The sequence below is a fragment of the Ruditapes philippinarum genome, unplaced genomic scaffold (genome assembly GCF_026571515.1).
Source record: "Ruditapes philippinarum isolate M1 unplaced genomic scaffold, ASM2657151v2 ctg6409_1_1_1_1, whole genome shotgun sequence".
NCBI lineage: Eukaryota > Metazoa > Mollusca > Bivalvia > Venerida > Veneridae > Ruditapes > Ruditapes philippinarum.
In genome coordinates, this window is record NW_026864395.1 from 1 (window position 1) to 15,284 (window position 15,284).

At 33.2% G+C, this 15,284-nt stretch overlaps 1 protein-coding gene across 1 annotated transcript; it reads right to left on the reverse strand.

Moving 5' to 3' along the window:
- Nucleotides 1–868: 868 nt before the first annotated feature.
- LOC132725448 (WD repeat-containing protein 46-like) lies at nucleotides 869–14,718 on the reverse strand (the record flags this gene model as incomplete). The annotated part of the gene is made up of 13 exons (XM_060710587.1): nucleotides 14,577–14,718; nucleotides 13,295–13,462; nucleotides 12,484–12,699; nucleotides 12,260–12,340; nucleotides 11,634–11,746; nucleotides 9,885–9,972; nucleotides 9,035–9,201; nucleotides 7,603–7,753; nucleotides 6,824–6,959; nucleotides 5,468–5,567; nucleotides 3,184–3,337; nucleotides 2,648–2,795; nucleotides 869–963 (listed from the first exon to the last, which is right to left on the reverse strand). Coding segments are annotated over exons 1-13 (1,641 nt in total), but the record flags the coding sequence as incomplete, so codon positions are not given.
- Between the last annotated feature and the right edge of the window lie 566 nt (nucleotides 14,719–15,284).

Sequence of the window (15,284 nt, forward strand, 5' to 3'; positions counted from 1 at the left end):
AACAAAACTATATTGTACTATCATTAAACATTAAATTTTCCATTTACAAGAAATCAATGTTGTATCAAACTGTTTGGCTCAAATTGATATTTTTTATCTCTGATTAGATGTTAAACCCTTAACCTGCTGAATTTCTCACATAAACATGAGCAGTTTCCAGTTTTTGGGACTGTTCATTACAAATTTTGGGAATATTTAGATAAAAATTTAAAGTTTGTAAGCCAATAGAGTAAAACTACATAGATGTGCAGGCTGACCTGACTCTACACTAATGACAAAGGCTGATCACTGTTAGGTATGGGTCAAAGTACACTAACATTGTAAGACACATGTTGAAACAATCCAGCTTTACTGATGGAGAAAAACTCATGCAAAACCTGTGTGCATCTCAACAGAAATGTACAATATGGTGAAATATCTCTGTCATAATCTTAAAACTCACATTAAGTTTTATTGACGATCTTCTACAAATCCAACTACATGTATAATGCAAACATCCATAATATATGGCAAAATCTCGTTTTTTTTTTCCTTTTTGTCTTGACTCGTACAGTTATATCCTATGGTTACTCAGCTTTCACTGGTAGAGAAAGACATTAAAGGCATTAGAATCCAGCCTTGGGCAACCTGATAGCCTTCTCACATTAAATTATTAACTTGCCAGATAGGTTGGGTTTTTTGGTCCGGCTTTATTTAAGGAAAAAGAGAGACAGTGACACTATGCACCAATTCTTGCATAGGTATGCATGTGAGTAGAACAACCAACCTTCAATGAGCATGCTGGTTAGCCACTGAGGACTCCTTCCCATAATAGCAAGATAGTAATAAAACATATGAAACTTGTTAAATGAAAACAACATGTACATACCTTATCTAACAACATTTTAACTTCTGCCTCTTGTCTCTGTTTCTTCGTCTGGTATGGATTTGTCTCTAGAGCATCAAAATTTGGTTCTCCAGCACCTTTAATACAAATATTTGCAAATTATCATTTAAGATTTTGTTCACTATAACCAGCACACTTACCCCATCCTCTCTCGACTATGTAGGTTCTGACAACAAGATATAATTTTGAATTATAATGTTGGCCAATAGAACAGATTTTGTTTATCATTACCAGCACACTTGCCTCATCCCCTTTGGACTATGTAGGTTCAGACAACAAGATACTTTTGTGATTTATCATGTTAATAGATATTAAACAAGAAACATGGCAATGCCATGAAACCAGGTTTTCAATTATCACCATTGTAGATATATATGTTGTAGTTGAAATACAAATACAAGCAACAAATTGTAACTATGTGCAATGTAAATCATAAATAAAGTAGGAGGAATTGCACACAGAAGAAGAATTCACTATATATTCTGTATAAGGAAAAAAAACAAAAGGCCATAATTAGGTAAAAAATTATCCAATCACAAAACCCCGACAATATGCCACAGGACACTTGATGACAAGGCTTCTGCGAAAGTTTGGTCAAAATCCTTTGAGAAATGTAGGAGTTGCGCACAGATGAAATTGTTCACTATATATTCTGTATAAGGAAATAAAAACAAGGGCCATAATTAGGTCAAATATTATACAATCACAAAACCCTGACAACATGCCTCAGGGCACTTGATGACAATGCTTCTGTGAAAGTTTGGTAAAAATCCGTTGAGAAATGTAGGAGGAGTTGCGCACAGAAGAAATTGTTCACTACATATATTCTATATAAGGAAAAAAAACAAAGGGCCATAATTAGGTCAAACATTATACAATCACAAAACCCCCGACAATCTGGGCCAGGGCACTTGATGACAAAGGTTCTGTGAAAGTTTGGTCAAAATACGTTGAGAAATGTAGGAGAAGTTGCGTACAGAAGAAATTGTTCACTATATATTCTGTATAAGGAAAAAAAAACAAAAGGCCAAAATTAGGTCAAATATTATCCAATCACAAAACCCCGACAATATGCGCCAGGGCACTTGATGACAAAGATTCTGTGAAAGTTTGGTCAAAATCCTTTGAGAAATGTAGGAGGAGTTGCGCAAAGAAGAAATTGTTTACGCCCGCCCGCCCATCTGCCCGCCGACATACCTCAATCTTATGTCCAGTTTTTTCTTCTGGAAAACCTGATTAATAAGTGACCTAATACTGACAACTGAATACTTTTCATAGGGTTTTATGGCATACAGTATAGGCCATGTGGCAACTTTTCAGCTTTTACAGGTGTAGAAAGACCTCCGGTGACCCTTCGTGCATTATTTTAGACAGGAATTGACACCTGAGTAGAACCACCAACATTTCGTAAGCTAGACGGACAGCTTCCTCATGTGAAAGAACCCAAAGTCCCAGGTGGGACATGACCCAATTGTGGTGAATGGTAAGTAGTTTGATGTCAACAGACTTAATCACTTGAACATAGACACCCCTTTAAGGCATGTTTTATTTAACTTTTATCATGGACCACTAGGCATTGCACCATACTGAATATTATCTATGCTCATTTCCTTGTACTAATTTTTAGGTTTTTAAGATGACCATATAAGGATTATTCCTGTAAACCAAGATGGAAAAATGCAAGAATTGATTATAATTTTAGATTACCACTTGCAAATTACTCAAAATTTTGAAGATTTTTTTGTTAATGACAAGATTTACCTGGAACAATTAGACTGCTAAATCCATCTGCATGACCTACTCCCAGGACATCTTCATATGGACAGAATTGTAGACTGTGTACTGATGCATGAACATCATGAACTAAATATGGACTGGTTACTTTTTGTCTGCAACAGTCATTATATACCTAAAAATATAATTACTATTTATAGAAATCGCTCTCTTCAAAAGAATGCCCCTAAGAGGGCCCTACCAGCATCGTTTCATGCAGACAGCATTGTTATATTTTTCGGGTCTTACAGGATCATTGATTCAAGCACATTAGTGTTGAGTTTGAATTACGCTTCAGCTGGTCCTAAGGGCAGTGACCAATGTTGCGCTTTAATATTATCTCTCATGAACTAACTTCTTGTAATTTCATTGCTTAAGAGGGATCACTTATTTTCCAGATTTTTAACTGACCTTCAGCTCCCTCACAAGAAAAAAGTTAAAGAAATTCCTAGCAAAATTTGAAGATTTATCTATAAGGGGCAAACTTCATTATCCGCCCATGGAGGCCCTAACAACTGACTTACCTGTACTATATTTCCCATACAAGAGGCTAACAGTCCCTTTTGACTGAATGAAAGTTGAGCTGCCCCTGATGGAACCTTGTATGACTGCAACATTTTATATGTTCTCATATCCCATATCTTTAATGTTCTGTCTATACCTGAAGTTGCCATGTACCTGTAATAATATCAAATTATGATAAATCCCCCGATAGTGACAGTTAACACACAAAAAGCAAGAGTACCGCTAGGCGGAGCATTATATGCCCGAAAGTGTTTTGTTCTTTAAGTAAGGGTGAAGCATTTGTAACACATGGGAATTAAATAAAGTATTACCTCCTTCAAATAGCAATCCTCTTATGAAGTGTAAATATTGTAGGCCAAGTGGAACTTAAGTTATGCTCTGGAAACTGTTTTCAGTTTTAAGGTAATAGGGACGTTGAACTTTGACCTTGTGACCCCAAAATCAATAGGGGTGTTCTACCAAATAGACAATCATCCCATGAAGTTTGAACACTGTGGGCCAAATGGAACTTAAGTTATGTTCTGGAAACTGTTTTAAGGTTATAGTGACCTTGACCTTTGACCTTGTGACCCCAAAATCAATAGGGGTCTTCTACCCAGTATGGACAATCATCCTATGAAGTTTGAATATTGTGGGCCAAATGGAACTTAAGGTATGCTCTGGAAACCAAATTGCGAACGGACTGACGTACGGACGGACGCCAGGGGGTATAACATAATATGCCCGAAATTCTTTCGGGCATATAAAAATGTAAAAAAGATGTTTCAAAGCTACACTAATATCATAGGCCTTAAGTTACGTAAAGTCAGAAATTTTCACAAGTGATTAAATTTTGCTAATTAAATAAATTTATAAATTTTGCGAAAATTGTTCACCAAGTATCTTCAATAAAAAATTAACAGAAATGAAAAAAGCAATTTTCAATATTATCACTAGTTAGTCCAAAATCTGGACTTCCTGAAACTTCTGGCCTTGTGAAAATATCTTATGTTACAGTAGCCATTATTTTTGAAAATAATATCTATAAACACAATACGTGCTTTATTATTCTAAGTTCTTGACAGTAAGAGATTGGGCATAACTCTATAAAAAGGTCACTCAGAGTTATGGCACCTGTGCTCATCATGTTAAATAATCATAGAGAACAAGTGTGTGCAGTTTCAATCCATTATCTTCAGTAGTTTTGGAGATACAAACTTGCATGCAAAAACTTAACCACAGCTTGTTGCCAAGGCCAGGGCAAGTAAAATAGCTCTCCCTATTTTTGCAAATAGCTGATTGCAAATTACAGTCGAACTTCGTTCGCTCGAACTCGGAGGGCCTGTGCAAATTTGTTCGAGAGATCGGTAGTTCGAGCCAACCGAGGTTGAAGTATTATTACGTTGATCATATGTCTAAAGGTTATCCTGAATGATAAATGCGTCAATATAATTGTTTGTTATTACATCTGTTCGTCGAATATTTCATATTCAGAATTATTATCCCAGTGTTTTAATTAAGTATTAACGGTACGCTGTGTTAATTTATATTCATACATATTACAGTAATTGGTTGAGTTCGATTGGGCAATCACAACAAACTTGTTGAACAATGTTCAAAATACATTATATGTTTATAATGGGATGAATTTAATCTAATAAATTAATGGAATATTTATTAAAAACAGTTACAGCAGCATCTATTTGTAGTCATTTACTAAAAAAAACACGCATACAAGTATCATTCTATAAATAGATAACACTGTTACGATTTACTTTACAAGAACCACGGTTGAAATTAAAGCCGCCCGGGTAAACGTCATTCTTTATTGGCATGCATATTTCACTTATTTCACAAGTTATTTTCTTTTTATCGTTACCATAAACGGCAAATCAACAATATTATCATACAAATAAATCGGTTACAACACCTCTTATTTTGTATCAATTAACCTTCATTACCTTTGTCACGATCACGAGGTGTTAAAAACATGTGTCGCCCACTGTCATTTATTTAGGACATACCGACTTGTTTTGTGTTCGACCGAAAAGGTGTGATTTTCACTATATTTCTGCCGAAGGGACCAGAGATCAGCTTCGAGAGTTCGAGCGATCGGTGTTCGAGCGATCCGAGGTAGAACAATATATATTATATAGGAATTTTGCCGGGACTGGGCGATGAGTTCTAGCGAAGGGAGGTATTCGAGCGATCCGAGTTCGAGCGAACTAAGTTTAACTGTAATATCATTAACAATGAATTACATTTCTCTTTAAATTTTTTTTATTTTTTGAAATTCTGACTTACAATCCCGACTTGTCAATTGTAACAGACCGAACCCCCGAGTTATGACATAACATCTTTACTACTGGTTCCTTCATCTTAGGGCACCATTGTGTTACTGTCCCTGTAAAATATATATCAAAGAAAAACATATACATGGATCATTAAAAGATAAACAAAATTCCATGATTAAAAGTATTTCATATTTATCACAAACTTTAACATTAATAAACAATGTTTATTAAACTCTCCTGCTATTTGTTATATCAAAGATTCTACAACAAAATATAGACAAATAGAGGAGAAAATAAACAGTGAAATGGACTTCTCCATCTTTTAATCAGGACAATACTGGCTATATAATCACATGGTCTCTTGTTTGAGTAACAGTTACGCATGATTAATTGTGACGCCAATATGCTTGAATGTAAATCTTGATTTTTTTGTTAATCAACAATTTAATAAATTGAGTAAATGTAATAAAACTAAAGTAAATGTAATATTCTCTTAATCATACATCTAAAATAAAAAAATTCACAATAAAAAATAAAATATCATGATTTCATTGATGCGCTTAAAATGTACCACTTAAATTAAACATGACACATGCCATGGTTGTGTCAAATGTAAAATCAACTTTGTCTCGGTTTTTTTTTTCACCAAAAGATTTCTTGAGATAAAATAAAATTATCATTTAACCCAAAATTTTGAATTATATTTTTTTCAGATAACATTTAACGATTTCCTCTCAAATAATGGAGGATGTTAAAGAGATTAATTCACACTTAATTCATACAGCTGTCCCCGAGCCAGTCTGAATATCAATTAATTCTTTCTTTCAACAGAGAAGTCAAATTCATTCTCCCAGTTTGAAACAAAAAGTCATCATGTAAGTGGTTTTTGAGATCATATCAGCTTCAACAACAGGATGTTTCTGGGTTTTTTTTTGCTTTTATACTACATTATCAAATTGATAAACTAAAATAAATATGTAAATGACGACCACTGCTCCAAAACAGAAACTATATTAAATCAAGTTTATTAACTTGCATGTCATTTACACATTAAAGTCATTATATAGGTGTTTGAGTTCTTTGATTGTCAAAAGATATGTTGATAAATACTTTTAAGCAATAATGTCTTAATGCATATTTGTAATTTTGATTTTTTTTCTTTTCTTTTTTAAGGGGAGGAGTGGGTATGTAGAACCATATGATCTGTAAACAAGCTGGAGAGTTTCCTCGAAAGAAAGAATCGAAAGTCTTTGATGGGATTGGAACCAACAGCTGTGAAGGACAAGTGACTCAATCAATCTTTTTGCCAATTATTTTCAAATGACTATTAACTTATCACAGATTCAATACATTACAGATTTATTACCTCCAGAATGACCAAGCGCTACAATAGCATTAGCTGGATTTTGACACATCACATCCAAGCGCCCCAGACCCGTACCATACCCAGCCACCTTCTCCCCGATTGACACATCTACATATGATAGATATCCTTTAGAATTCTGAAATATAGGAACAGTTTATAAAAACAGACTCAACTTTACCAAACATTTCCAGAAAAAAAATCCCTCTAAAACCAGCAAGAAGTTTGGTCCTAAAACCATCTGGTTTAGAGAGGCTCCACTGTATCTTTATAAAAATTGTATGAATGATGTGGCAAAACATTTACAATACTTTTTATATTTTTCAAAAACTGCCTGAGGCTTTGCAACACAGAAAATAAGCACAAGTCCAAACAGACCACTTATGTCTATTATGGAGTAGATTAGAGTGTCAAGCATCAAAGCATATATATGTATATGATTTATACACAAAAGCATATCAGCAAATGAGAATTTGACCAATTTTCTGTGTCATCATATATACAATATGATCATAGTTTGCACTGTTGGCTATTCAGTCAGTACTTATTATGAAATTTCACCTAGCAATGGCAAATGGTTTTGACAAACTTAAATCTGGACAATTCCGTTAAAGATATTTAGCATGGTAAGTCTCATGCTTCAGAACTGTTCACTATTTAGTGGAGAAAATGTGTAAACAACTGGATAGCTCAGTCAGTAGAGCAGCTGCATGTTATTCTGAGAGTTCCGGTCACATTTAACTCCCCCTGTGACATAAGGGTTAATATAACTGTATACATACTGCAGTAGCCAGGAGGAAGTGGTATGGCAAGAACTCCATTCTAAGCACACTGTCTAAGATCTTGAGACAGTGAAGTTCAATACCCTGGTTGTCATAGATATATGTCCACTGTTTCTGTGCCACTGCATACATTGTCTCCTGGTGAAGCCATCTATAAATATAGTCAAGTATTATATCAGTGGAGTAAAATATTAAATAAGCTTTAAGTTAATTTTTTATCAATTTATGGAATAACTCAATAAGTACTGTAGAACAGTATTGAGTGATATAGGGTTTTCATTATTATCTGCGGCAATCAATGTGCCAACGAAAACTGCTAATTTGGCCAAGGGTCAAGGGAAATATTTAAATCTACAGGCTAAAAATACAACCAATTTAAACAGCATTCCAACTGATGATATGGATTGCCAATCTGTTAATAATGAAAACCCTGGTGATAGCTAAATGTGTATAGTTAAACAGTACAGGCTTAAGTTATTCTCTGATGTTCTCCTTACCATTTCATCAAACAAATCCACTGAATCAATTGAAGAGTAAATTACACAACATTTAACATATTTGTTATCTAATATATCAAATATTAATGTAGATAATCAGAAAAAAAGGATGCTGCACATTCTGAGATTGAAATTATTTCACAATTTTATATCAATTAAATAAATAAACCAAACAGTTCATAAGTCTTTCTATAAAAATCAAAGGAAACCTGAGATTTGCAAATATTTAAGCCACAAACTAAGTCAGATCAGAATTTTGATGAAAGAATATTCATTTTTCAAAATTATCCCAATTTATTCCAAAACTTGTTTCATTTCATTATCCAACATGTTTTTTCCTCTTTTTTATATGTCCAAAATTGTTTTTTTTGTCTGGAAACCATGTCCTTTAACCATACCAATATCCAAAGTTTGAGTGAAATATTTATTGCAGTGGTATTATTTTGTGTTTTATTGATTGTAGATCAAAATGTATAATTATAGAGTACCTATTTATACATGATTCAGAATCCCCCAAAAATCGAGCAATTTATGAAACCCCCATTCAGCCCTTCTTTACCTTTTTATTCAAGAAACTGGTTGGAAATTAAAGACAGTTTAGCATTTTCCAATGTTATTCTCATCCATTTTTCAAGAAAATTTCCATCGAACTTACAGTTCAGATTTATAATTACTAAGGTGTGAAACAAAAGTTTAAACCTGCTCAATTACTACCAACCCTAGTCTTTCAACTTTTGACAGAGATAATTTACTTCATTGACACATGTTATATGCGAACTCCTAGTCAGGTGCAGACTTAAACTTCAATCTCCATTCCCCCCTCCCCCCTTCCAAAAAATATTTCAAATTATTTTTTCAATATTGTAATATTGAGTGGTGTTTCAAATATTTCACTATATTTCCCATCCTTAGCAAAAATTTGTCTAACTACTTACCTAACATCACTAACTGTCTCCATCACATTCATTTCACACAACAATTTCTTAGTCATCCAATCAATGGCTGCCACATGACCTTTGGCCCCGCCCATCAATAGAAATCTACCATTACGAGTATAGTTTATTCTGTATGGGCCAAAATCTTTTAACTTCAAATCAAAATACTGAAAAAGAAAAAAAAAAAGAACTTTTATCATAGTTACCAATTTTGCTTTTTCTTTTTTAATGTATGAAATTTGAAACAGACTCAATCAAACCAAGTCTGTGACATTGTCCATTTTGACTTTTGGGCATTCCTTTGTTTCTCTGTATCTGATTATAAGGTTTTTTTATGTTGGCCCTATTTCTCTATATTTTTAACATAGATTTTGTCATTTATTGCGCACAAAATAAAAGACATTGATGCTCTTCAAAGATGAATGCACAATGTATTGTCTCTACTTAACACCAGGTTTGAGTATTCATGTATATGAACCATCTAGGAAGGCTTAAGGCTATGTCCTATGCATAAAAAATACATTGCTTTGGTTTAAATTTGAAAAGTCTCTTGTTTATATCAGGGATTTTCAATATACTACATTTAACTCATACCACGCTAAATATCTTAACTGGACTTGTCCATTTTTCAATATAGACATCACCAATGATCATTTCTGGGGAAAATTTCATATGGACCAACCTGGGTTACAACATTTGTTAGTTAAGTATGAACATTATTTTCATAAGCTTGATCATGAAGAAAACTAGTTGCTTATCTGAAACTTAAATCCCAAGTTTATTTGTGGAACTACCCAATTATCATTGAGAAAATCATGGTTGTGTCTTAAGTAATCAAGTGTAATCTTACCTTCTGAGCACTGGTAACATCAACAACCTCGGCTATATCATGCTGAGATATGTTGGCTGTCTCTTCATTACCTTCAACTTCCAAAAACCTGAAACATTTTAACATTTTGTTTGTTTGGTTGATAAGTTCTTACACCACCTTAAGCACATTTTGGATCCTATCTTGGTGGTCAGTCCACCTTACCTACTTTCCTGGATAACTAACCAGTAATTATTGATTTCTCTGCTAGTGACAGACTACTAAACCCTCATGATTTCTTAATCAAAAATGAGACACAAATTACAATATGACACAATGTCTGAGATCAACTGCCAAGGACAAATATCTCCTTGCCCAAGGATCTAACCATCAACCCCTGGTTTATTAATGTTATGCTATCCCTAATGAGCTAAGCCGTATCATAAACAAACTTTAAAACCAGAAAGTTACCACCAGCTCCAAATATCTAAATCAACTCTACTCTTGTACTATCTTAAATCAAAAGAATAGGTTGTTGATTCATTCAAAATTTTGGAAACTTGATAAACACAGTAAGTGTTTAGTTCTTCTAATATTGATTGACTTGCTATTAAAACTCTGGTCAACTGTTCAAATCATCTGGCTATATACTGAGGTTTGCGATTTGAATTTTTCACTGCCAGCATTGGTATGTGTTTTTGACTCATTAAATCTTATCTTAAAGATTTCTAATCTTACACCAACAAATGAAAGAACATCATTTGTTCCCTTTCTAATAAAATTGAACAAAAGGAACTCTAAACATTAAAATAAGCAAACTAGAACTCCGCGAGTCGGATGTGTCGCCTTGTGAACAATGTAGTTTAGGAGAAATGGCCAGGACAAAAATAAAATATGAAAAATAACAAAGGGCAATAACTAAAAAAATAATATTTAAAGTGCAGAGCAGTAGTTTCTGTGCACTGCCTTTCTTATCAATAAAATCTATCATTCTATGATGTTTCAAGTCCATAGCTTTCATACTTGAGGAGAAATGACCAGGACAAAAATAAAGTAAGAAATGGCAATAACTCAAAAAATAAGAAATGCAGAGTATCAGTTCTTATGCACTGCACTTTTTCTTAATGAGATCTATCATCCTATGAAGTTTCAAGTCCATAACTTTTATACTTTCGGAGAAATGGCCTGGACAAAAATTAAGTATGAAAATTAACAAAGGGTCATAACTCAAAAATTAAGAAATGCAGAGTACCGATTCTTGTGCACTGCACTTCTTCTTAATGAGATCTATCATCCTATGAAGTTTCAAGTCCATAGCTTTTATACTTAAGGAGAAATGGCCCGGACAAAATTAAAGTATGAAAATAAACAAAGGGCAATAACTCAAAAAATAAGAAATGCAGAGTACCTGTTCTTGTGCACTGCACTTCTTCTTAATTAGACCTATCATCCTATGAAGTTTCAAGTCCATGGCTTTTATACATTAGGTGAAATGGCCAGGACAAAATTAAAGTATGAAAATTAACAAAGGGCAATAACTCAAAAATTAGGAAGTGCAGAGTACCGGTTCTTGTGCACTGCATTTCAGGTTATTGAAAAAAGCATGCATACCAAGTTTGAAGTCAATCAGACTTATAGTGACTGAGTTATGCTCCGGACAAGTTTTAGGGGACGCCGACAACGCCGCCGACAACGACACAGACGCCCCTGACAAAAGTAACCCCTATATGTCACCTTTTCAAGGCGACACAAAAATTTATGTTATGTATGAGTAACATGATTGACACCTACCCTTCATTTTCCTGCATCAACAGTTCGGTCCTTGCTGTCTGTTTGGCAGCCAGACTAAGCTTCTTTTCTTTCTTCTTTGTCATGTCAGTGGCAAATTCTGAACGCATCTTTTTCTACAAGACAACTAATAATGATTAAATCTATTTGAGGGCAACATTTGTTTGACATCATAAATTATACTAAAAGTTATTTGTATGTGTGTTCCTCACCTTTATTATTTGAAAGTTATTTGGTCAAAAGTACACTTTATATACGAGTTGTTTGGTCAAAAGTATACCTTACATAGAAGTTGTTAAGTCAAAAATATATTTTCCATATAAGTTATTCGGTCAGATATACATTTTTTTTTCATTTCAAGTATTTGGTTAACATATAAGTAATTTGGTCAAATGTACATTGTACATATAAGTTATTTGGTCAAATTTTTCATTTCAATTATTTGATCAAAAGTACACTTCATATGATTTGGTGTTTTAATTAAAACAGCAAACGTTTGCATCTTTTTTCTTCTCTGAGAGAACTTTCTATCTTCATAAAGGCGTATAATTCAGTTAAGCATCAAATAAGAGTATTCAACTACATGTTACAGTAATCAACACTGCATACACATCCGACACAGTACTTACAGATTTCATAGCTGTACCACGTTCATATTTTTGTATGTGTTCCTGCGGTATTGGTTTATCGCCTGGGTATGGATCTCTCTCCTGTAATAAAAAATTACAGAATTAAATTAAATTTTGTCTAAATAACAAGATTTCTTAATGCCAGAGTAAGTCTATAATTTCAAAGGTAATGAACAGAAAACATTATTTGTAAAATGGTAACATATCATCAACACTGCTATTACCATTTTGTCTACTTGATAAGATTTTTCCATTCCTTGTTTGTTGAGCTTTTGTCTTGAGGTCAGATTTTTAGGTTTCCCTTTCTCTCGATTATCTTTGGCCTTAAACCGTTTCTGTGGATGACTTCTTCTCATCATATCTATATTGAACACTTGCTGACTCTCCTCTTTTCCTTCCTTAGTCTTGTACTTTTCTACCTCATATCCTTGTTTACGAATCTGAAGAGTGAAAAACAAAATCATGATAAACAAGGCATGCTAGCTAACTTGTAAAGTAATGTAAAATTAACATTCATTAACAAGAGCAGCAATATAAGACAGCACATACTGGACACTATAGTCTCTGTACTAGATAGTGAAATAAGAATAGCTTTTGAAAACTTGTAAGTCTGACAAATTCTCTGTAGTTACTAAAAACTTATAGAAACACAGCAATGTAAATTTCAGATTCATAAGGCATGTGATAACTTAAGCTGACAAAATATTTTTTAATTGAATTCATGTGAAATTTCCAATAACATTTAATAAAACCATATCTTAACTTATTCTCCACTACCTTTCATTGGGTAGCTTCGTAGCATAGAGTGATGGACCTAAAAGAATGATCTGATTTCCCCGGGATTGCTGAAATAGTGCTCAAACAAAATCCATAATTGGTAAACAACTAGGGAACAGATAAGAAAGGAACCCTTACTGTAAAAATAATACATATGAAGATCCATTGTAAGAAAAGTAAGTGTTAAAACATTATTTTTTGGCACACATGTCAGCATTTAATTTACACAGTAATAAAAGAAAACAACCTTCCAAATACCTTTGCCTGTTTTTTTATGTTCTTGAACATTAAGTGTCTGTCTTTACGTTTATTATGCTGTCTTTGTTTCTCATCTTTTTCTGACTTTGGCCCATCTTCATGTGTCTCTTTGTCAACATTGGATTTAGAAAAATATCTGGTTGGGGGAGGCCTTTTCTTGACTTTTTTCTGAAAAACAAAATTAATGCATGTTTTTATTAACAAGGACTAAAACACTGACTACATCAGGGCCTAAACCAGAAGTATAAATGTAGGCTCATTCTGTATTTGTAGTATATTAACTATTTAAAATATAGACAGTGATAAACATAGGAATCTAATCCAGGAGATTGCCAATAAATCTGCATAGAAAATTACCCTTTACTCTGAATTAATGCAATGAATGATAAACAGACCATTAATTTTAAAGAAAAGGAAATTAGTTATTCAACTACTAAAATTAGCCACACCATAGTATAGTCAAGGTATGTCATTTTAGTTGTAATTCTTCATTATTTCTTCTTTACAATGTGCGCTTGTTGCGATGAAGGCACAATGGCTGGTAAAAAAAAGATAAAAAAATGAGTGACAGTTTTAAAAATAAATGTATCCAGTTAATTTATAAAAAAATTAACTTATGCAGGGCTTTCTGAAAAGATATTATGCTTGGACAAGGTTTGATATGACCAGAGACACTATTTCAGAAACTGATACCTTTAGGAAAAATGGGAGTTCAGGTGATATTCATGGGTATGAGGCAATCATAGTTGTTACAACTATCTGTGCCCTGATGTTACTAAATAAATCATACAGTAGTTTGCTTTGGATGCTGTAAATATTGTTGTGTACATGTCGAGACTTACAAATTAGACTTGTAAATAACAATTGTATTAATGTGCTATTAATTTAAATCTTGATAAATAAGATTTCATTTAGTCATTCACTTTCTGGTGATTATTACTTTATGCTTATTATTACTATCTTTTTTTCTACAAAACATTTTACAGTTGTGTTGTGTTATAAAGTTCCCTGTCCTAAAGATCGTAACGATTACTGACCTGAAGTTAGCATTGTTTGGACTTTTTATTTACCGTAACAATCAATAATACACAAAAGGCGGCTACAAAGACACGATTTATATATACATTGTCCGAAATTATTATATCCGAAACATCGTCGAAATGTAATTCATCGCGAAAACATATGACAAACAAATTTCTCTTAACACCAATATAAGTAGTGCAACCTGTGCCATGATATATTGATAAAATAAGTGTTTTATAATCATAATTCAAAATATTACCTCTTTTGGTTGACTGCTTTCCATTATTATTTACAATTTTTTGATCACATGTGGTGTCAAAACAGTTTGCAATAACAGCCGTACACTCTGCCGTAACTTATCCGTGCAAAGAAACGAAATGTTCGAAATTTCAATTGATTTTCGAAAAATCAAAATTTTCAGTCAATGTCGGTTAGTGTTAATGCAAGTGATAATCTGGTGTATATTCTCTCATTGTGCAAATTCCTATAATGTCAAACCAAGTGGAAAATATTTTATAATCTAACCCACGAATTTACACTGATGATTGCTGATAGTAGAACAACTTCTGAAAAAAAGTATTTCCATTTGAAATATATAGAATTGTGAAGAAAAGAAAACAGCATAAACATGTATATTTGTAAAGAGCATTTTGGACATCAAGTGTGCCCATATTTCTGCGACATATATTTTCCTGATAATACCTGTTGTCTACTATCAAATCAATTGAATCAACAGTGAAGATCATGTGGTATTAACAGAAAAATATATCATTGATAGACAGTAAGTGTTCATATCCAAATCTTGAAAAGGGGGGATCTCTTAAAAGCAATGACAACAAAATAATTATATAAAATTTGCCAACTCATTTTAATAAAGTCTGATCAAGAGTGATAATGGAAACATTCAACATCCCATACACCCATTAGCATCGGCTTAAATCTTCAACACTTATATGCCATGTTGTCC